Consider the following 23,309-nt stretch of genomic DNA (forward strand, 5'->3'; position numbering starts at 1 on the left):
GTTGATCAAAACTTTCACCTTTGTTTTTTGTTAATTATAATGTTTCTGACAATTGTAAATTGTCATCATTATCTTTTTGTTGAGGATTTTTGCCTCGGGTCCTCAGCCCAGTTCACAGCATCTCTTTCTTAATCTTTTTACCCTATACTACCACTTCTAAAAAGATTTAACACAATAAATCAGTATTTAGATAACTGGCTCACAATCATGCTTTGCCGTGCGCGAAAATCCGTCGTTTATCTAATCATAACAAGTGAATAATTAGTCCATGTCTGAAAATACGTGTAGTTAAAAATAATCAAGTTATCACGCGAATCGATCGCGAGTGTCGAAAGACCAGCGACTCGACACGGCGCATGGAGGGCGAGAATTCTTTGATGAGTTACTATTTTTATCTCTTTCTATTGCAGCCAAAACGTCTGTGCAATCAACAATCCTAAAGCTCTCACGAAGAGTTGAATGGGGTAGGATGAAGGAAGGTAGAACGGGAAGAGTTATGACGCATAATCCAAATTTCAAAGTTTCCCAGTGTGATAAATAAGAACTTACGTTTTGCATTCTTCATTTATTGTTATTTTGTTTAGTTATTAATATTCCTAGTACTGACATTTCACATTATAGATCTGAAGGTAAAATTTTATTTCATGATAGTGCATGTGCTGCCATCTCTGAAATATTTTGAGAAGCCTCTCATTGTTATTACAGCATTGATAAATTAAAGTTGATTAAAGATTTCTAATCACAATCTTGAGCTTCCAATTGTGAAAATTTAGGTGTTAGGCAATTTTTTCCTTTTATGACACAAATCGACACTTCAATATAGATTCTCATCGATTCAATTTCAAATACATACTAACGCTAAATCAATATGTTCTATTAGAGCTTACCAACAGCCATGATGCCGTCGTGTAAATAAAACATATGTGCCGGCAATACATTGATTTGTACTATACGAGAAAAAAACCCTGAGTCGCTAACTGCGCTTTAGGGGGAAAAAAAACTTTGTAAAAATCTCCTATTTACGATTTTCGTGATTGAAATTGAAAAGTTATCATCCAAGCTCCTCACTTTACAATAGAAATATGAAAAAAATATCATTTATTCATAATAACGTTTCTCAGACAAATTCATATATCCTCCGGAAATTTGGCAGATTTTGGTTCAGAATTGACAATTGAGAGAGTGCGTTGCATGTGCAGATATGTTGGAATGCTTCTATTTCTTCTTCCTTCGTTTTCCTTTAAATTACACAACCAGTTTCCGTCGTTTGCCCAATCATTAGATGTCAATGCGTAAATAGGAGGCGACAAACACTCTGATGATCCTATTGATGTTCTCCGTGGTAACCAAATCTATATTACTTCTATTATCACCCGATTCGTGCCAGAACGGTGGAAACGGGTATGGTATAAGATGTAAGATCGGTACGTCTGCAAAGGAAAAATGCAACATGAAAATGAGATAATAGTACTTTGCGATACGAGTGCGAGAAAACGAACTTGATAGGCAGGCGGTGAAGTTGATCGCACGAGCGGCACAAGCCGAAGGCGAGTGCTGCTTGTTTTACGAGTGCGGCGAGTGTGACAAACTTCCCGACCTGCGTATAATGTTCGCTTTATTGCACCAGTATCGCATTAGTACTTTGCGATACGAGTGCGAGAAAACGAACTTGATAGGCAGGCGGTGAAGTTGATCGCACGAGCGGCACAAGCCGAAGGCGAGTGCTGCTTGTTTTACGAGTGCGGCGAGTGTGACAAACTTCCCGACCTGCGTATAATGTTCGCTTTATTGCACCAGTATCGCATTAGTACTTTGCGATACAAGTGCGAGAAAGCAAACTTTGTAGGCAGGCGGTATAGTTGGTCGCATAGCCGCACACGAGTAACACAACGGCACCAGCCGAAGGCGAGTGTTGCTTTTTTTACGAGCACGGCGAGTGTGACAAACTTCACGAACTGCGTATAATGTTCGCTTTATTGTACCAGTATCGGATAATATTTTCTGTAACGGATGCATGAAAAACGCTAATTTTTGTGCCTCCATAGTGACTGACACATCTCTTCATTGGAGGAGGCAGCCATAAGAAGAGCAAAGAAGGCTTCCAAAGTGAATGCATTTCATGACAGCGCGCGAGAACAAAGTTTACTTTATCGCACTAGTGCGATAATGTAAAATTCGGCCGATTTGCGCATGCGCAGCATTTTTATCTTATCCTTAGTTATAAAGCGCAACTTATGCCACACTTTGGAGGCACGAAATGTAGCGTTTTTCATGCATGAGTTACATAAAGACTTCTACGTCACTAAAAAAATAACTGTTTATGAGAAAAGAGCGTGGACTTTATAAATAAAATCGTACTTCTTCTCATAAATGGAATATGATCGTCTTCTATATGTGCCTGGATGGAATAAGGCTGGAAGTATCTCTGCTGAGGTTTTCCGTAAGAGTAGTCTTCTAATTTTCTCAAACGCGCTAGAGTGTTCTCAGCATCTACCAAGACGTTATACCACCTCTGAGTGTTCTCAAAATAATTGTAGAACGTGGGATCAGGTGCTCCAATTAGATCCAAAAGTAAGAGCATGTCCTGAGGGAAAAGATACAAATTTGAATTAATTCCTAATGGGTCGCCATCTATGGGATATAGAGCGAACTACAATCTCCGTAGAATAATCTTTTTATCTCATGAACTGATTATGAGATTTAATCTTTAACCTTGATCGCTACTATTTATTTCATCTATTTTTTTATTTCCAGTATGTACTTATTTACCATTTTATCCAGTTCCCTGACGTCATTTTCTCGACTATGTTTCGATCGTGTCATATACCATTTTTTGGCAAGATGTCGGGCACCGTAAATTGAGTCCTTTGGGCCCCACGACTGGAAAGCTTCTTCCCCGTCAAAGAATATAAACATGAGGCTTACGTCTTGCTAAAGAAAGAAATAAATAGTAGTACCGTTATAAAAATCTTTCGTTGCCGACGTCACATTATACGGTCAAAACCTTTTTTATTTTGTCTAGTTGCTGCTTCATGACTTTCGCAAGGTTAATGAGCTGTGCACAGGGAACAGCGCTGTCCGTGGCCCCGATGAAGCTCCCTTCTCTGGTATATTTCGAGTCATAATGACAAGCCAATGCCAAATATCGTCTAGCATTTGGATTGTGTGTGGCTACAATATTTTCAAAATGTAGTATACCAAAATTCGGTGTTTTTTCGTCGAACGGATCAGATTCCACTTCCCATCCCAGATCCTTCATTGATTTTTTGATGTACTGTCGTAAGAAAACGATACGGTACAGTCACGACAAAGAAATATAATATTAATAGAACATTTGCAATAACACGCATTACTCATTCCCTGCTGGGCTCAGGGAAATACTAGTAATGAGGACCAGCCTTATGGAACTTTGTATCTTACCTCTAGAGCGTACAGTGCACAGATACAAAATAAAGATATGCTACATTTAGCATACAAGTTCTGCTGGCAGTTGAAAAGCCGTATAGTTTGTTCCAGACACAAGTATACGGGGACTGGCCCTCTTTACTAAAACTCCTCACTGCCGTCGAAGACATTTGCGAAAATATTGCACAATAAAGCACAAGCAGGGAATTCCCAGTAATACGACGTACATTACAGTAAATAATTTTACATACATTCTTTACATCAGTATGGCCTGGTGTACCCACTACTCTTGGTATGCAAATGTTATCAAGAATTTCGTTCATATGAGCCATGTCCGTCATTTCCGAGAGCACCAGGACTTGTCGATCCGTCAGTTCGTTTGAAGTATGAAAATGCTACAAGAGCAATTTGATAATTAATCAATAAATAAAAATGAGACACAATGTTACATGCAAAATACATGTCATAGTTGCCTTTCCCACTCATTCACATAACTTAAACACAACAGCACAACAGCATTTACATTAATGTCAATAAGTGGGAAATGGAAATTAATATATGAGGATTATATGCATATGTCAATACTATTGCCGCCGGGTATAATTGTCCAACAATTTTTTTCAGACGATAAATAAAAACCTTTCCCGCTCGAGGTACAAAAAAGACAAATAAATTTCCCACCGGATAATGCAGACGCCGAAGAATATGCTGACTGAATGTGTCATAGACGAATGTCAATAATCAAATTGAACAACAATGGGTGACAACTATTACCGATTAGTCCCTCACGTACTTTCTCGCTACGAAATGGCACATCCCGGATGACATTTTCAAGCGCTTCAGATCCAGTAAAATATGTCAAGAGACATGTAAGAATTAGCGTAAGTCCTCGCATGATCCTACTCTCAGGGACGTCACTTCAACACTGAGCATTGTGAAAGTATCACATTGCAGTAGGTATGCTTGATACGCTCCGAACGTAATACAGCCATTTTTCTCTCGTTAGTTCACAGATTGTACCGCTAGATGGCGGCACCGTACACATGCGCATGCGGAACCTACCATTAATTATTCTTACATTTAACGGAGATAAGGTATGTACAGAGAAAATAAGAGAGACGACAAAATCTTCAGGGTCTTTTAATATATACGTAAGAAAATTTATACATTTTCTTCTCGTCGCTTTCGCTTATTGTTAGAGCCTGACAGTCATATTGCGACAGGGACGTATTGTCGTTGTTGTAGCTGTTGCCGCCTGTTGATTGCTTCGCATAGAAAACATATATCCACGTATCAAAAATACCGGATAAGGTTATTAATGAGATGATAAGAGTAGATGAATGTTTAGAACGAAATTCTTCATGACGGATGACTGGAAGGTAGCCCAGCAAACACAATATTATACGTACGTACACGTTAATTACATGTGCCAGTTATATAAATGGAGGACACGTTCGAATGAATGTGTGCGTCACACGTAACATTACATTTTCTTGGGAGTAACTGACGACAAAATTATTAATTGTATAATAGATGATCGATGATAACATGGGATTTTTCTACCAACGCATCCCACTTTCGAGGTACAATCCGTCTGATATGCTACACACAAAAGTTACACTGTCCCTTGTACGATAATTATTAGCACGATACAAAAAAAAAAGTAAGATAGAAGAGATGAAATATTAGATTATACGTTAAAAAAATATGTATAAAATTAAATCTCGTCGCAATACCGAACGAGTATATAAATATTGCATTTTAATAAAAAAAATTTTCTCGCCACCTCCTTTTCATTCTACTGTCTTTTTTTTTTTGAGCAGCCGCCTCCGCGCGGACAATATTTATATATAAAATAATTCGATGTACGCTTTTTCGTTCCAATCTCACGTTGTTTTCCAAAACAAAAAGAAAATACACACGCACACAATTATTAACAAGACCCAAACTAGGCCACACTCTACGGTGGCGACACCATGCACAAGAGGTCGCCACGATTACATCACTGTCCGGAAGTCCTCCAGGTTTCCCGTATCGCGCAAAGTTTCAGTCACAACATTCAAGGAGACACAGAAGTGTAATAAGAATAACAACAACAATAATAATAAAAGTACAACAACGATAAATAACATTAGAGCCAATTGTTTAATATTTTTTGATAATTCCGCTGACGAGATTTTTACGAATCCGTAAGAAACTGTGTATTACTGCACAGGGCCTGGCGTCGAGTGGGCATGATTTGGGCCTTGATATTCTAGTAACCGGGATAACTCGAACCCGTCAGCCATCCTGCATCTGTCCTTCATCTATCAGTACAAGTATTCGTTGTGTCATAAGTGAATAAACACGGTTAGCATTTATTCCCTTGTTTCATAATATACTCATATATTTCCAAGAACGATTTTGCTTCCTTGGCGCAACGCGCTTCTCTTCTTTATTCTTTTACTCCTGGGACGACTTCCTGGTCTGATTTCTGATTCTCGTTGACTACCGGTCTCGCTCGCACTTCCTCGATTACTTCCTCTGTTCCTTCTCACGCGCGTTATAAGCGCACAATCAGTAATTGTATGGCCCGTATTGAGAACCGTGATAATACGGTCCCGGATAAGCTGCAGGTGCTGGATAACTGGCATACGCGTACTGCTGTTTCTGCGGGTACACTGTAATGCAGAAAAGAAAAAAAAAACATGCAAGTAACCATATTTACAGGACTCGTTGTTACTGTAAGAAATAATTCCTTTGCTTAAAGGCTAAATTATATTTAGAAGAATTCTTTACCCGATTGTTTTCAGATAGGTAAGCACGACGATAATGTCATTTATTCCCTTCCGAGTGAATGGGTCTTCGAGAAAAATGGCGGCGTGTAATTGAATTGAGTATGCCGTCGACGTAGGCAGAGTAATAATTTGCTATTCACGGGCAAATTGTTTTTTCAACGAAGATCACGTGCCACCTGTCATTTAGCATTAGTTTTAACGACACTTGATTGGGATATATTTTCTCTACGAATATACAGATAATACGTACTTTCGTACATACATATGATATAGCGCGTGTTTACATATTGTCATTATGAATTATGATAATAATAAAGCGAAGTGGAATCGATCGGTACCAGCTAAAGACGATCTAGAAAGTTCAACTGTTGAGTTAGAGCATGACAAAATGACTTCAATTCGCGGAATAAACAGAGCGTGCTGTAAAAAAAAGTAAAAGCTAGGCGCATACAGTCGCGGTCGCCATATTTCAATTATCCATTTCTAGTATTTATCTGCGCTCTACCTTTTGGTCCATCGTGAGAAACGATTAGCAACTGTAATATAACACACGCGGAGCCTCGATATTCTATTATGTACATGGATCGATATTCTGGTAAAGGGCGAATAATGTGAGACTGAGTTCTAATAATTTAAATGACGTAGTAGTATAGCCTTGACGGTTAAGTGTTGCTGTTAAGTAAGCTGTATTATTTAAATTTTGTCCCTGAATCCATTTCTCTTAATATTCTACAAATTTCTCTTTCTCTCAATTATACGTTCATTCGTGCACTCTTTCTCTCTCTGTGTGTGTATTATTGCTCTGATAACCTTTGAAAATCCCTATACGTTTACAAACCGACCCTATTAACTTTATCGTATGAAACGGTACCGACTGCGGACTGTTACCCTATGGGTATACTCATCATACAATTTCGCTTAACGGTACGAAATTCCAAAATACATTTTCACGCACGAAAAATGACGTCTTGTCGAACATGTACGATTTCATACGATAGCCATCAACCCATTCGACTGAACGCGCTGGCGAAACAGTACGGTCCACTAAAAAAACATAGTTAGTAAAAGCCCCCAAGTAAAAAAGTGAAAAAAAGGAAGTAACGACGATACAAGGAGAAACTCAAAAAAAGAATGTGTTAAATATTAAATAAAATACCAGGCATGAGGTACTGCATGTTCATAGCCTCCTCGCGCATTCTTTCGCCCCTCAAGCAAATGGCCGCGGCGCTAAACAATATAGCGCTGACGAGTGACCAACCGACGCCGACCCAAGCCACCACGTACGACCAGTCGTACGAGATTAGCGAGTTGTCCTTCAGGACCTAGATAACGGTTGGTTAAGGATCCGTGGGAAGCAGTCGTAGTGTGGCAGAGGGATGAACGCCAGGAAGAGGAAGCACCAGGATTCCGTTGAGGAAGATTTGTGTGAGAGTGGGGAAAAAAAAAACGGAGCACGTATTAGTCGTGGCGTGTTCGATTCATATGATCACCTGGCATGATGTATTGCACGTTTTGAGCTTGCTCTCGTGCCCGCTCCTTCCTTAGGCAGGACGCTGCGATGAGAAATAGCGTCATGGTGCCCAGGCACGTGGCAACGCCGAGCCAGGCCAAATAAAACGACCAGTCGTACCACTGAGCTGCATTGTCCTTAAGTACCTGTGGGCATTTTATTCGCGTTTTTGCTTACAAAATATATTCGACAGAGACTCCCAGGTACTTTCCAGATTGTTGATACTCCGGTATCGGACGGTGATGCTAAATTGTATTCAATGACTGTTACAAATACATTCAACCGTTAAAGTGCGTCAAGCTTCCGAACGCCGCCGTCACGCGGCGCTGCTGTCAACTTTTTCTTTTCTTTTCCCATATCAATAATGCTTAAGTATTATGAGTTTGTATATTTGATAAATAATATATACGCTTATCAGATAGTATTTTACTCACGTTGCTCCATTGTTGATAATATTCTTCGCCCACGATCTTCTCCTTCTCGTAATACTCGACGCCGTGCCACAGTCCCATGCCACCGGCACTAAGTAGACCTAACGAACGAGTGGGAAGATTATTACTATGATCATGTCTTTGGCTAATGATAATTACATTGTGAACTGTAAATAGACAAACTAATGTGTTTATGGTATATATGATAGAAGTCTATATGTACAGGCTAAGAGCATCAGAATTGCCGTGGCAGTGATGTTTCCAGGTGAACGTCGCCAGCAGCCGACAACACCGGTCCAGAAGGCAGAGAATATCGCCAGGAAACCAACCATGAAGAGAGCGATGACGGAACGTCCCATATCTGTAAGAAACAATTATTTAATCAATTACCAATCATTACTTGTTCGGAATGTCGTAAAAATAAAATAAATACGACTTTGTATACGTACGTAATCGCGCCATTGCGTCATCGGAGAAGCCTCTCGTTTGATTTTCCTCATCGGGAATGAAATAATCGATGTTCATGCAATGAGTTTCCACGGGGCTGAGGTAAGTTTCCACTATAAAGAATTTTTAAAATAATCAATCACAGAGTCCTCGATTGACAATCCCGCTATTATACAAGTGACCATACGTAAAAGGCCATAGGTGAGAAGAAAAATTAAAAACGAAAAGTTTAATTGTTCGAACCAAGCAATTGGTGAGCTGTGACCTTAATGTCCAATTAATTTTCAAGTAAATCATGTTCTTTTCAGATTTATGTCTCGACATTTTTCATTCAGTTTCTCGTCAGGAATTTACCCTTTTCAGCATATCCGGATAGTATAATACACCACATATATATATATACACTCTTTGAATATATATGTATATACGTCGAAATGCACCTGACCTAGAATGCAATATACGCTATCACTGAGCGCAGAAACACATAGAGCCTCGCATGTGTTCAGGTGCATAAATACATGAAGACTGTATGTATTTGTATGTAGCGACCCGGTCCAACGGTACTTTTTTCAATCCTAACCAGCGACAAAAATTCTTGCACGTTTCCACGAAACTTCATGATGGTATCCATCACTAAACCACATATGATTTACTGCCGTATGAATAATCATCATTAGTCATAAGTTAAATTTCCAGAGGCCACCGTCTAATGGTTTAAAATGTACAAGAGTCACTTAGATTGGAAACTGATATCCAACGACAATTGTGTCCACGTGCGCACCGGACAGGTGAAAAAATGAAAATGTCATAAATAACTTGATATGCAAATATATTAAGATATTTTTAATTGTAAAAGCACTTCAGACTAATCGTACCTAGGGGATATAATGATAAAGTGGAAAAAAATGGATAAAAATAAATATTTTCCAAGAAAGGAAAGAGACACAACAGATATACCGGGTGGTACCGTTGCTTTAAAAATGTCCAAGATACCAAGGTGGCTTCCTTCTCTCACCACTTTTAGCGAGTACAGTTACACGCGAGTCAACGATCTTATATACCGAGCTATCATCCTGTCCACCTTGTACTTCACTATAGTCCTATAACATATCCTCTAGGATATGAAGTCGCGAGATATAAATTAACGGAACACCATACACTGATAAAGCAGCAATCGTACAACAGGATTATCCGATATCCTTTGACGTTCTCGAAGAATTTTCATTTTAATTATTACGACCGCGCCAGACTTGCGAAAGACTTTCTTTCTGCGAATGGGGGTCAGTCCGATCACGTTCCGTAGGGACGAATCGAAATGATTGCTCGACCGGAAACTACGTGCTCCGGAAGCTCACAGTCGATTCTTTAAACGGATATGGCGCTTCTCGGTCAGACAACGGTAAATATACAGGCTCTGATTTTTCGTTATGAATAATAACATCGTTAAGGTAACCACTGAGTTAGTTCGAATTAAAGATTATTATTTGCTATGAAAATATGCCGTTCAGTATGATGTAGCCAAATTCTTCAGCGAAATTTCAGTATTGCTGAGCGTCGACTTACAGAGATATACGAATTTGAAGTAGTCAAAATTGCACTATACATATACTTCATATGTTAAAACAGCTGTATTCCTTTTTGACATATCTCAACTTCTAGATGGTAAAAGTGGACGAAAGTTATTTAAACAACGTGTCATGTGAAAATGAAAAATTCACGAATCTCTGTCCTTCCATTTCCGTCAAATAAATGATCTTGCACAGGAAATATGTTTGTTAACGAACGATATACAAGGTATTGATCAAAATAGAAATACTATTATTTTGATGGCGCTGATGCCTCCTTAAATACGAAGAAGAGAAAACATCGTCTGTATCTTGGATCGCAGGGAAAATAATGTTGAAAAGTATAAAGCGTCGATCCAACGATAGAATCGATCGAGGCAATTATCACTGGCACCGGAAATGCATTTTCCGATGTGTCATGGCGTCGAGAAACAATGCCACATGATATCGTTGGAATTTAAGTCGTGTCGTATATCGTTTAGCAGTCCCGTTTTGTGGCTCTAGTGGTCAACGCCAGTGTACAGCTTTACGTGCATATTGAAAGAGAACTCCAATGAAGTTTCTAGTACCTACGATTCAGGTTAAACTTCTAACCTATTACGTGAATGAGAAGCGATGGAATCGCAAGGATAATTCCGCATAGAAAGTAGCCAAAGGTGTCCGGGTTCAGAAGCCGTGTCTTCGCAGCGATGTAAACACGCGAGAAGTAGTCGCCAGCCATTAGAGATATATTAAAGGAAGAAAAGAAAAAATGTTAATAATCAAAAGATCGTTGGACCGTTAAGAAATGGCGGGAATTTCCAAAGAGGAAGAGAATCTAATCTACCGACGTAAATAAAAGTAATTTAATCTTACCGGCAGGTGGTCGTTCTTTCGGGTAACATATCCTGAAGAGTCCCTGAGTTCTCGTATAATAATAATATTTAGTGTTCATCTGCTCGACGAGATGGCTCTGCTCGGCATGCTTAGCGGCGTATTGCTAAAGACAGATAAAAATGAAGTGGCATTACTAGAGAAATTCGTCGAGTCGCATTGACGTTACAGTCACGGAGAAAAAATAATCGTTAAACACCCAAGTACAGTCATTTCGTAGATTTAATATAACAATTGTAGAAAGTATCGATTCGCAAGATCGACGCCATTCGCTATCTCGTCCCGGCAGTCTCTTTATTTATCTCAGATTCTTTTGTCTCGTTCTACCTGCCAGCTCTCTGCTGCTATTTCATCTCCCATAGCAAGTAATAAGGTACGCATATATAGGGTACCCGTTAAAACCTCCTAGAGAGCGTTTACTCGAGCGTGTCAGGATAGTTCCGCTCACGGAGCTCCGGACGTCGTTAAGCATGGACGTGAAATTAGATATAATTACACCATTCGAACGATACTATCTAGTTTCTATCTGAATTCAACCTGCGAATTATACCGGTACGTACATAATACTCGTATACAAAGTGCATATTCGTGTAAATGTATATGTATATATATATATATATTTATCGTGCACGATAAATGGCAAAAGTCGAACGAGATAATATACAATTATTTGTCATAACAACTTAGCGATATTCAATTGTCATTTCTATTATAAGAAAGTACGCGGACGACTGAGTCCTTCGTAACGCGATTCTCCTTGGTGGAAATTGCGAAACGTTGCAAGTAGTTAAACGTAGATACAGCAATTGCGTAGGTGGTGTGGAAAGACCTATGAAAAGAAAGGGGGAAAGAAAAAGTAGGAAGAATAAAAAAAATGTGAAACAAAAGAAAAAGTACGACAAGGTATACAATATACAAAGAGAAACGAATACGCGTTACTTGAATCAGTGGGCCGTGGAATGTTATTCATTCTCATATTCCGATATTCTCATAGTCCAGTGGGCAGAATGGAATTCATCGCGTTTACTTAACGACTGGAGACTATTTTTATTTACGTTTTGTTTCGCATTTTCCCACTACTCGTGCAGAACTCTCTTAGGAAATACATCTGCCAAGAGATACACGGCCGACGACATTGCACTCATGGGACTTTTCTTTTATTCATTTAGTTTTCATTTTTCCAACATTTTCTTTTCTCCCTTCTTAATTACAAGTAAACACAGTTTCTCGTTCGGCGCTGCTTTCACATTGAGTTTCGCCATTGCTGAGAATCGCAGTTGATACCCTGACGCAGTCACATTTTTTTTCTAATAATAAATGTGAACGGTAAGAAAATATTTTTTTGGAAAATTTCATAATATACATAGCCAACCCACGAAATTTCTCATTGCTACCCCTTTGCTGCATATGGTTGTGTTTCTCTACGTACACATTACTCTCATACTAGGATCCTGTATGATACACTGAATCAACTACAAAAATGTTCGTCTACACACCAAACTCTGCCGTGAATACAAATAAGCTTTTAATATCACAGGTTAAGCTGTAATATTCTCACACGTTCACACATACCTGCATCATGGAGCTACTGGGTATGTGTTACGTACACAAACTGGTCGCATATGGTAGTTTGATACCACAAGTATGTGCGAGCTGCTTCTAATCGCATACGTATATCCTAAGTGTTAATGTGTATGCCTATACCTGCCTAGGTAGGAAAGATAACTGTATATAGGATTTCTTGCAGCGGCACGAAGAACAAACTCTGTGCACAGCATGGGAAAAATGATTATGGTAGCGTTGATTGGCGCGTTGATGGCTGCGGTCGCAATGAGAGATCAAGGGAAAGGAGGATTCTTCTCGTTTCTATGCTTGAATGCTTGGGCGCTCTTCGCTTCTGGGCAACCATGATGGAACGAAAGGATAGGGCTTATGCCTGTAGAACGTCATTACGAGGAATGTATTTTATATGTTAAATAGATAATTGCTATATGAACGGGTATCTGTAGTTTTTGAAGTCACCTTATTACATTCGTTGTAGAATTTGGATGACGAATTTATGCAATCTTTTTATTTTTCAAAATTTTAATGTACGTGCTTGAAACATTAGCCTGCGAAATTATTGACTGTCGAGTACTGGCGCACGTGTCGTCTTGTACTTTGAATAATATTACATATAAATAAAGGGTATTTCGAGGTGAGAACAAAATCGAATGAACGTCTGAGTCAATGTGCGCGAAATGGGTGCGGCTTGGAATGTCGATCTCATCGACCGAGTGAGCGAGCAAATCAACGAGCGAGTGGTCGTGCTAAAAGGTGTTTGCAGAGTTTTAGGAACGTGCTTATCCTTATGGGACGTTGAAAAAATTGTTAGAAAATGTGTACAGGTAGTTTGTCCTTGTTTGACGAAGGTTTGTTTGAACCGCGGACGAATACGTAGCGATTAAGACAAGGAGGGAAAGAAAGAAACATGGCCGCCGTAAGCAGGATGTAACAAGTCGCTACTACAAGGAGCACACTGTCTGAGAATTTTTGGAAATACTCAAGGCTGACGAATGTGAAATTTACTGTGCTATGTGTATCTGTTTGTAGGTCTATATATGCTAATGTATACTAACTTGTATTTGAGCACGCTTGACCTCCGTGTAGAGCCAATTGTCCGTGGAGAAGGCTATAGCCAGGAGAGCCGTAGCGATTATCCCGGTTATCGTGGCGAGCGAGAGAGTTACCGCTGAGCAAGGCATCTTGGATGTTTTATCACCGTTTGATACTTCTTGTTTAATTGGAATTACTAACGGGCACTAGATACGGCACTGGCACTCAACGCGAACGACGATGAACAACGACAAAGGACGTTAGCACTATAAGGACTATAGGCACAAGGGGGTTATACTTCACGAGTAAATTTACAATGCACTCTGATATGGGTGTTTGAAAATATAAATATATTCGTATAAATTGACTTCTAGCAATAAGGACCAATCACCTTTTACGTTGAATCGACGAGGGTCTAATTAACACTAGTCAGTCTTAATGAATGCGCGCACGCTTCTGGCAACACACAAAATCATCTCTCTCATATATTACACAGCATTATTGGCCAAGGGAGAACAGTAAGATGGCTATAAGGGCAATAACAAGAACGAGTAACACAGTGAGATTCGATAGATACTCGTAGTCTTTTATTTGAGTAGTTTGTACGTTAGTTAATCTTTCAGTGTAATTCGTACACGGGTACGCAGGTACGCAGGCCACGGAGTAAAAGCCAGAACTCGACTTCGCGTAGAATGGAACGCAAGCCGTAAGAAAACCTGAAGGGAACAGGAGGAGGTAATACAACACAGGTGGGGATGGATAGCCCCAAGACAGGTATATTACCTATGTTTTACCTGGAAGGGTTCTCAACGCGATGGCTAGGAGTTTCTCCGATGTTTATAAAGAGAGATGTGCAAGTACGTGGAAGAATATTAAATATTTTAAAACATTTTTTCCTTTGTTTTAAAATATTCAATGCAGTTATGAATTACGGAATTTATAAATACACAGATGATCTATTGGACATTTCGTTGAAGCAAAGGAGGTTGAAAATTTATGAAATTCATATGTCGTCTTCCGGTTGGATAGGATGAGAACATTCTTTTACAGGTCTCTCGAGGTACCTGCTGGCCGTATTATTCTTTGTCTTTTTGGTATCGTCTCGTCCTTGTCAAAGTTAGTCTTTCACTACCAGCCAGGAACACCAGCACTGCCACCAGTGACCAGGGTGCATCAGCACTATAATACCAGCTGCAACGGAAGAGCCTACACCATTTATCGCCATCTTGCCAGTTCAGACTCGAGATAACATTCGTGTTCCATGGATGGCGATGGTAGCGATGGTGGTTTAGTGGGAGAATTCTGGAATTCTTGGAATTCTCAGAGAGGCCATATCTGGAGGAAGAGAATGCCACAGCAGGTCGTGTCTAACAGAATACTAAGACGTGTCTCGAAATTCAAATTCAAGATTTTCCCTAGATATTGTCGGAATTGTCTCTCCTTGTATATTGTCGGATTCTTATTGTTAGAGGAATGCCAAGAATTGTTTTTACCTATTCAACAAGAATTTCAATCTTATTCTAACTACGTAACAATGACAGCTGGCCCCTTTCATTGGTTCGGTTGTTTTATATTTGATACCGCCATCTTGGCTACATTGCACATAGCCTGTAAGAGCAAAGTAACAATATGATCCCGTATCTCTAATATTACTGGCATTCATTCTAATTCGCACGATTTGACAACAATTGTCTTGTTGGTCCATTGTTTAAAAATTTGCGAATAATCGAAACGTGAGAACAAGTCACTTAGACGTATCGTTCTTGTTTCAACTGAATGTGGAAATAATACGGCATCCCCGTCACTTTCACACGTTCAAAATGAAATCCTATTATTTTTCATATTTTACTATACTCTCCTTTCCTCTCTCACTGCTCCGTTCCCTTACTATCTCCACAGTACCCTCATGACAGAGTAATAGTTGCCTTTCTTTTTCGTGACAGACGTTTACTCGGATGTTCTTGAAAATTTATGACTGTCGCCTATATTAGCTACTCTCTATTTAACAAGAACGTGAAGACTTGCGTTTGCCAAGTGCACGCCTAGAAAAATAAATAAAAAGAAGGAACGGGAGAAAGAAATTCTGCAATCGCAGAAAACTGCATTTACATTTGACGCACGAATTGGAAATCCTGGGAGTAATGAAGATTTCGTATTTGCTCGAGAAACGGAAAACGAGGTCATCGTTTGTGACCTTTGACACTTTGACACGGACGATTTAAAGTTTGGCTCACTGTCCAAGTAACAGGTGTGTTGGGGTCATATTTAAGGGTAATTTACATAAATAATATATTGCAGAGAAATTATTATAAGTTCAACGAATTGTGATATAACTTCTTAAAGTTTAGCATCTTTTTTCTATTGACGACTTTTATATGTATCAGGGAGAAACTAGAATTGAAAGTTTCTATAGGCGTAACGGTCCTTCACGACCTCGACACTCTGTAAGGCGCGCACTAAGCCAAATTTTCGTCACACGCATCTGAGTTAGAGTATTTGTCATACCAATTAACGGGTTCCATTGCTTTGGACACAATAGATTCGATGCCTTATTATTTATAAAGAGACACCTTGATACGTGCTGATATTATGGCTATATATGTAAGTATAAATGCCTCTATATAAGGTGTGAGATGCTTGCAATCATGACAAATCAGGACTGACAAATTAATATGATATTACAAAATTAGTATTGTTACGTTCCACTCCTTATAATTATTAATGGGCAAAACACATTATATTCTTTTACACATTATAATCATTTAATCATATAATCATTAATCCAGGGATAATACATTATTAACGATACACTAACAATATTAAATACTGAATTTTACTTTGTTAATATCGAACAATGAAGATATAAATAAAAGGATAAGTCTGAATCTTCTCGAATAACATTCAAGGAGATTCAAATTACAGAGTACGACTTGGTATGTTGATTATCGGAAAAAGGTTAGTTGTCAATCGATATATTAGGAATTTTGAGAAAGGGGAGTCACATCAACCAATCAGAAGTAGTTTTACTGCTATAAAAAGGGAGTCAGAAGTCGCATTCGGGGATGTGGATAAAAGAGATTAAGAGAGTAATATCAGAGTTGTCGAGTGTGTTAAATCATACAATTAAATTCAAAGTTCCAATTAGAGTCGTGAGCGAAGTCAAAATATACCAAGTACCTCTAAACCTTATCCAAGTTACCGAAATCAGAGTGTTCACAATTACTTGTAACCTTCCCGGATAGAAATGAAGACGTTGTATAGGGCCTCTACCTTATCCTACCAAATCACCAATATAAATCGAAGCTTCGATCAACATTCCATACATCAGGACTTGGATGAGACTGGTCATTCACGCCAAACGATCTAATTGAAATTCAATCACATACTGAGGGAATTCCAAATATACTTGATATACAAGATCTCAGTAAGTACAGACTTATGCCTAAACGAAGTGGTAGAAAGGTTCAACTGTGTAAAATATTCAGACAATTAGATAAACCAAACACTCAAAAACAAACAAAACCAACGAGCCAGAAGGATCTAGTCGCGACAAAATATCAAGTTAACGAACAAGACAATTCTATTCAATACTTAACGTGGAAATTAATTCCCATAGAATTTTCAAGTTTACCAAAAGATCTACCTACTGAGGAATCACTTAAGGCTGCTGTCTGGCTGGAAAAAATTTCGGTGTTGACTCGAGCGTTGACTGGTGGCGAAAGTACGAAGCTCTGACAGGGGCGTCATGGCTGCAGTACTTGGGCAGTTCCTTCGCAAAGGGTGCCAGACACCTCACAAAATTTTCAAAAAATTTTTTTTTATTATATTGTGCGCGTTCAGTACTTCGACCCCATTACTTTCCTTATCATGTTGCTTTTATAATAAAGACAATTAAATAATTTTTTTAAAATATGTGGCATATATAAAAAAACAACTATTAAAACGTCAAATTTATTAACGCATTATTTTACAAGCAATATTTTATTCAGAATGACATGTTATTTTTAATCTTACCGGTAAATTACAATACTTACATGTCATTACAATGTTATGTTATATAATTAAATTTCAGTAAAAAAAATTCTTGAAGTATTATAAAATGTATCTTTATTTAAAAGCCTTGTTTCTGGGAAATAATACACATCATAATATTGTTATAAATGGGTACAATCATAGTACATGACATATGACAATACAAAAATAATAAATGTTAGCTGATGGTATACAGAGTGTATCACCAGAAATGCACGTTTGAGATTTGCGGTGAAACGGTGCACAATTTCGAAAATCTGATGTCACAACCATTGAATGTTTTTTGATTGCGCATCGAATGGGCATATTATTATTGTTCGCTCAACTTTCGGTCGCAAATACTCACCTTGCCTAATATTAGAGTATGTGCAAAATGATCTCTATACAGATTGCATTGTATCTGACACCAGGCAAGGGGAGTAGCGCTTTGTTGCCAGGACTGACCTTAGACTTACCTTGTACTTGCTTCAAATAAGGTAGGTTAGGGTGTCTCCTAGTGTATTTGAAAAATGATGATTTGATAAAATTGGTATTTTTGTATAAATCATATGATATTTACAGTCTAGTATGTTGACTATGTTGATCCCAAACTTGCGAAGCGGTGCTAACCGATTATAGTATAAGTGCAACTACTAGCTCTACTGTTACCTTTTCTATATTGTTAATTGCACCAAGTCTACTTATTTGAACACTGTCAACCCCAGTTACACTTTGGGGGACACGAATAAAGTTTCTCGCTTTTGAAACTGCTCAAACCTAATTGTTAGATTTACATTCTACAAGCTGTCAACTCCAACCATGCATTTGGTGGACAGGTCTTGTCCACCAAAAACTGTCTTAAAAATAGAATATTTCCTGATCCACGAAGACACATTTTGAGAGATTATCACAACTCCAAATTATAAAATTCGATAGGCCTTGTATTATCACGTGGACGCGCTGTTAAAGTAGACCGAACCAACGAATCATCTTTTACATTACAAATCTCACTTACAATTGCTTGATTTTCCGGATTTAGCAATCGTAACAGTATTATGATATCCTAGTTATCCTATTTACATAAATATTTATTAATAACGAATAACGTGATATGCGTTTATCAAGTACAAAGTAAAAAGAAGCGTCTCTCACTTGCGTTAATTAAAATTTACAATAGATGGATCGTATTCTGTTCCCTTAAAAGGTGACCCTTCAGCATTCCAGGCCTTTTTAAAAATCTCTTCCATTTTCTGAAATAAAATGTTTTAAATAATAAGTAAGTATAAGTATATACTTACAGCCCTACAAGTACTTTGATGTTGATGTAAAAGTGGATAATAACCGTTTGTTCACTAGTAGGCTTTCCAAGAAGTTTCTGTTGGTGATTCCACATCAGCTCTTGAACTTTCATTTGATCCCTGCAGCATAATTCATCCAAATTTCTTGAACAATTTATTTTATTCAGTTCGATGTTGGGTTCTCCAATTATCAGGGCTTGCCACCATCTCTCTTCACACTTCTCCAAGTGTATCTGTAAACAATGATGCTTGCTGTTAAATAGCCAAATTGACAGTTCTAATGAAATTATTCCCTACTGATCCAGTGCTCTACATACAGTAATATGTTCACCAGGCACCAAGCTCCAGACAGATTCATCCTTTTTTGTTTTAAAGCACAATTCACTCCTAAAAAGTATCATCCATTCCTTAGAAACGTTAGAAGCCAAGTCAATGTTATTCGTATCTTCCAGAAAATGTTTCCGTGTTTCAATTTTAATTTCATTAGTTGTAATATCTACTCTGAGGTCTTTAGCTTTTTTAACAGCACTAGGTACTTTTATAAGCACATCGAGATCAGATATACTCTGTGACCAACTGTAATTCTCACGCACAGCTCCGTTGTAGCTATCGGATGGTTGCTGAATAGGTGTATGATCTTTTTGTGGACTTTCATCAGACCCAATTTCAATTTCTTCAGCTGGTGGAGGAATATGCAGTACTGGAGAAATTGTTGATAAATTTACAGAATCATCTTCACTTTTTCTGAAGGAATGTTTTTCTTTCCACTTGCACAGAGTTGTCAAAACAAGTTTTTCAATAACACCTGGAGGAAAGCCGACCTTCTCCTGTGGTCCCGCTTTGACATAAAAGTCGGTACTGCAAAAAAGGTATACAATTTATACTATAAGATGGTGATATAATAATCTCCTTACTGCAATCTATGCAAATTCAAAACCATCTGCAGAAAAGTAAATAACGAGCAAACGCACTTGACGTCTTTGACGTAATAAGAAATATCTATATTTCTTTTTATATACATACATTCTTACCATCTACTCAAAAAACCGAAAACAGCATCCAAGAAATTTGTGATGTTCTTCTCCTGACGCAGAATTTCTAGAAAAACCTGATCATGGTTAGTCTCCATTTTCGTAACTGAAGCAGTTCTTGAGTATACAGTTCTTTGATTTGTTTTCCATAGATAAGGCCATTATTTAATTAAAAGACTGGTGTACTTCTCCAAGAACAAATTTCGTCAAAACAAATTATCGACTAATGGTAACAAAACTTTTAACATTTTCCTATTCCAGTAGATGGCAGTGAAACTAGCTTCGCTTTAGAGTCCCGGGTAAACTGCAGTAAACGACTCCGAACTGAAGTTGGCTGCTAGTGACTTAGATTTTTAACGTAGCGCCATCTATCAAATGTAATGCCAATTGCATAGAATAGTGGCGCCTCCCGATCGGAAAAAAGCGCAACTATCTTTAAAAATTTGAAGTGAATATATTTTTACTGTTATCATATGTATACATTATCTTGTTATAAAAATATATTATCACAAAATATGATCTAGTAATCGCAATATTCCATGTTTGGAGATTTTTTCGTTTAATTTTCGTGCTACGCAACACAGGTTTGCACCTATTATGTATAAATATATTTTGATATGAAGTTATTATTACATATTTTTATATTAAATATGTGTATATTTAATTTATAAATAATATTATTTAAAAATATAAGTATGTATAAGTGCAAGCTCGTGATTGTACATTGAGCATTAAATTTGATCTACTGTTTCGAGATTTTTTTGCTACAATGTATCGTCTGCTTTCGTAAAACATGTAGAAGCATGATTTTCGTTAGTAGCTCGCAAAGCGTGTAACACAAGTGTGCTATTATTTCTTTTGCTTAAATTGCTGTGTGATCGATTGCAATGATGATACGATTCGTAGATTTGTTCAAACTAGGTGAGAAACCTTCTATTGAGGTAATCACCTTTGCACAAAGATACGGACTTATGAGTCCTATGAGCTATAGCTCGGACTTTCAAGTGTCCAGTGTGCGATAAGGACATGATTCTATGCAATGCTGAATTTCTTTCGGAAAAATATCGTTGGCAATGTCGTAGTTGCAAAACAACGAGATCAGTGAGAACTGGTTCGTTTTTTGGCAAATCGAAGTTATCAATGATCGAAATTTTACAATTGACATATTTTTGGATTCATAAGTACACCCAGATTCAGGCTCAGTGAGAAGTTCAATGTTCCCCGCACACGACGGTCGACTGGTACTATTTCTGTCGGTTATGGTTAATTTTTTTTCTAATAGGCGGCGCGACTATTCTCGGTATAATATGCAATTATATAAAATACACTTGACACGATTTTCCACGCGATCTCATTAACGTCATCACGCATGGAACATTGCAAATTTTTTTTTTCTAATCAAATAAATTTTTTTTCTGATTCGTCATCATAGCTTTTAATATTTTTCATACAAAATTTTATCGCTTTTTTCAGAAAAATAATAAAACGTCCTGATGGGTGGAAAGATTAGGTAAGTACCGTCATAAATAAAATTCCTTGATCGCGGAAGTAAACAAGAGAGAGAGATAGTTTTCGTAAAATCCAAAAATATTCTAATATGTCAAACGCAGGAATTTCGTCACTGATTGAATTTGACCTTGCTGGTCGTTCCGTCACATGTGATTTTCATTGATAAGTTAACGCCAGCACCGTTAACAACTTTTGTTTCTAGAAATAAAGACCCAAAGCACGCGCATGATAGCGTCGCGGCGCCCGGCGTCAGACTGCTTTTCTCATGGACGGCATTGCTGGAAGTACTTGTGGGTGGGGACGGGAGGATATTTTGACGCTTGCGCGGCAACCCCTATTCGTGTACGGCTGCTGGATTTTTCCTCGTCGTGCCAGGCTCTCGTGTGTCCAAGTGCCGTCGCCAAATGACGCGACGCACCGCGTCACTGCGATCAAAGCCATTTTGCGAACAACGGGAGAGAAGAGGAGAGAAAATCTCAATTTTCGAACAGACAAAGTCGAGGACCTCATAAACCTTCTAGAACCTCTTATTCGGATTAAACGGTCGAGGGAAGAAAGAAACTCGTGAAGTTACCTTAAAACTTATATGAAAATAGAAAAAATAATTCTTTACACGAGAACCAGCAATTCTTGAGATCAATCGAAAAAAATAAAAATTCAAAGTTGCGACTTGGACACGATCGCCTGGGAGGGACGAGATGTTAACCCGGAAGGTATCCCAGTCCGATTAAAAGTGCCCGGGCTTTGAGTATCTTTTGAAAGGACAGAGAGGAGGATACGGGCTTTTGGTAGCGTTATCGGGAAGATTAGCCAGGAGGATTGCGGATGAGGTAGAATCCGCAAGGATAAGAGGTAAAGTAAATCCTGAGGTAAAGTAAAAGAGAGAACGTAAAGGATCAGGGTTCAGTGACACGAAACGTGATTCGAAAAATCGGCCTACTTCCCTTAAGGCGAATTCGTCGCTTGGTAAAGCGACGTTACCCTCGTTTGTACATCAACACGAATATATCGAGGAAGACTTTCCTGCAGCTATTATTTTTTTAAAAATTATTTTCATTCTTCGAACGTCAAAATTTTCTTATCTCGGCAGCAATTACTAGTAACTTCCATTTTTCACGTTACTTATCTTCGAACTGACATTTGACGAGCTGCTTCCCTTACTCCAAACAACCCCTTAAGGTCCTATGCATTGACAATGAAATAAATTACAACCCCCTTGAACAAGTTTCATCCCTCAGGAAGAATGCAGATCCCTTCTTCCTATTTTCTGTTAGTTTCTCCTGGAATTAATTGAGGCGTCCAAAGTATCTTTTTTTTTCCGTAATAGTTACTATTTCTTGTACCTCATTCCCAGTGAGTCTTTGTACTTGCATGCGGTGTCGTAATGTTCTCCCAGTCGATGCCACTTTATTTACATCCGGTATTCCAGGTGCGACTTCGTTAATTGCCATGATGATTTTATGCACTCGGAAGGCAGTAATTCTCCTGAGGATTTTCTATAGCTTAACCGCTCTCTGGCTCACCGATAATATTAAAGCTTCCATTACCGAACGAAATCGGCTTCATGGGAGATTTTTACGTGCATACTAGAAAATCAGAAGACCTTGAACGCTTCCGTATAGCCAGGAATAAAACTCATATTCTTATAAAAAAAGCAAAAAATGACCACAATCGGGCCGTACTTACCTCTAGTAGTAATCCGCGAGTCATCTGGAGTTACCTTACGAGGTTAGGATTGGTCCGTGCACAAACCCCCACGGGGGTAAACCAGTCACTGGAGGAGATAAATCATCATTTTTCCCTATCATTTCATACGCATGATGACTTAAATGAACTAAATGTCCAACACACTGATGG

At 38.4% G+C, this 23,309-nt stretch overlaps 3 protein-coding genes across 9 annotated transcripts; all 3 read right to left on the reverse strand.

The window, feature by feature from the left end:
• Positions 1-550: 550 nt before the first annotated feature.
• Positions 551-4,372, reverse strand: LOC107269123 (glutaminyl-peptide cyclotransferase). Of its 2 annotated transcripts, none has more exons than XM_015742629.2 (6): positions 4,199-4,372; positions 3,657-3,800; positions 3,005-3,274; positions 2,770-2,931; positions 2,359-2,584; positions 551-1,430 (listed from the first exon to the last, which is right to left on the reverse strand). In XM_015742629.2, exons 1-6 carry the CDS (start codon positions 4,298-4,300, stop codon positions 1,279-1,281), a joined length of 1,056 nt encoding a protein of 351 aa, XP_015598115.1. In that variant the 5' UTR covers positions 4,301-4,372; the 3' UTR covers positions 551-1,278. The 2 variants fall into 2 exon arrangements, with proteins under 2 accessions (XP_015598115.1, XP_015598117.1); XM_015742631.2 differs by having other exon boundaries at positions 4,180-4,319.
• Positions 4,373-4,529: 157 nt separating this feature from the next.
• Positions 4,530-14,280, reverse strand: LOC107269125. 3 transcript variants are annotated; one of them, XM_015742638.2, is made up of 7 exons: positions 13,627-14,280; positions 10,991-11,114; positions 8,573-8,683; positions 8,347-8,484; positions 8,127-8,224; positions 7,339-7,504; positions 4,530-6,065 (listed from the first exon to the last, which is right to left on the reverse strand). In XM_015742638.2, the coding sequence occupies exons 1-7, from the start codon at positions 13,750-13,752 to the stop codon at positions 5,962-5,964; spliced, it is 867 nt and encodes a 288-aa protein (XP_015598124.1). In that variant the 5' UTR covers positions 13,753-14,280; the 3' UTR covers positions 4,530-5,961. The 3 variants fall into 3 exon arrangements, with proteins under 3 accessions (XP_015598124.1, XP_015598123.1, XP_015598122.1); XM_015742637.2 differs by lacking the exon at positions 7,339-7,504 and adding an exon at positions 7,673-7,838 and having other exon boundaries at positions 13,627-14,279; XM_015742636.2 differs by lacking the exon at positions 7,339-7,504 and having other exon boundaries at positions 13,627-14,279.
• A 3,413-nt stretch (positions 14,281-17,693) lies between these two features.
• LOC107269124 (nudC domain-containing protein 3) lies at positions 17,694-20,403 on the reverse strand. 4 transcript variants are annotated; one of them, XM_015742633.2, is made up of 5 exons: positions 19,944-20,397; positions 19,230-19,770; positions 18,957-19,145; positions 18,767-18,864; positions 17,694-18,686 (listed from the first exon to the last, which is right to left on the reverse strand). In XM_015742633.2, exons 1-4 carry the CDS (start codon positions 20,039-20,041, stop codon positions 18,772-18,774), a joined length of 921 nt encoding a protein of 306 aa, XP_015598119.1. In that variant the 5' UTR covers positions 20,042-20,397; the 3' UTR covers positions 17,694-18,686; positions 18,767-18,771. The 4 variants fall into 4 exon arrangements, with proteins under 4 accessions (XP_015598119.1, XP_015598121.1, XP_015598120.1 ...); XM_015742635.2 differs by having other exon boundaries at positions 17,694-18,864; positions 19,506-19,770; positions 19,944-20,403; XM_015742634.2 differs by having other exon boundaries at positions 17,694-18,864; positions 19,936-20,396.
• Positions 20,404-23,309: the final 2,906 nt, after the last annotated feature.

The sequence above is a fragment of the Cephus cinctus genome, unplaced genomic scaffold (genome assembly GCF_000341935.2).
Source record: "Cephus cinctus unplaced genomic scaffold, Ccin1 Ccin1_scaffold0606, whole genome shotgun sequence".
NCBI lineage: Eukaryota > Metazoa > Arthropoda > Insecta > Hymenoptera > Cephidae > Cephus > Cephus cinctus.

Excerpts from the sequence above, each read along its gene's own strand:
- LOC107269124 (XM_015742633.2), bottom strand. The coding sequence starts at position 20,041 with ATGGAGACTAACCATGATCAGGTTTTTCTAGAAATTCTGCGTCAGGAG. Across the intron at positions 19,146-19,229 it reads TGCCTGGTGAACATATTACT|ATACACTTGGAGAAGTGTGA; the intron begins GTATGTAGAGCA and ends CATTGTTTACAG. Across the intron at positions 18,865-18,956 it reads AGCCTACTAGTGAACAAACG|AAAATGGAAGAGATTTTTAA; the intron begins GTTATTATCCAC and ends ATTTTATTTCAG.
- LOC107269125 (XM_015742636.2), bottom strand. The coding sequence starts at position 13,752 with ATGCCTTGCTCAGCGGTAACTCTCTCGCTCGCCACGATAACCGGGATA. Across the intron at positions 11,115-13,626 it reads TCAAGCGTGCTCAAATACAA|CAATACGCCGCTAAGCATGC; the intron begins GTTAGTATACAT and ends ATCTGTCTTTAG. Across the intron at positions 6,066-8,126 it reads ATTATCAACAATGGAGCAAC|TGTACCCGCAGAAACAGCAG; the intron begins GTGAGTAAAATA and ends TCTGCATTACAG.
- LOC107269123 (XM_015742629.2), bottom strand. The coding sequence starts at position 4,300 with ATGCGAGGACTTACGCTAATTCTTACATGTCTCTTGACATATTTTACT. Across the intron at positions 3,801-4,198 it reads TGCCATTTCGTAGCGAGAAA|CATTTTCATACTTCAAACGA; the intron begins GTACGTGAGGGA and ends TTGCTCTTGTAG. Across the intron at positions 3,275-3,656 it reads GCCATACTGATGTAAAGAAT|TACATCAAAAAATCAATGAA; the intron begins GTATGTAAAATT and ends TTCTTACGACAG.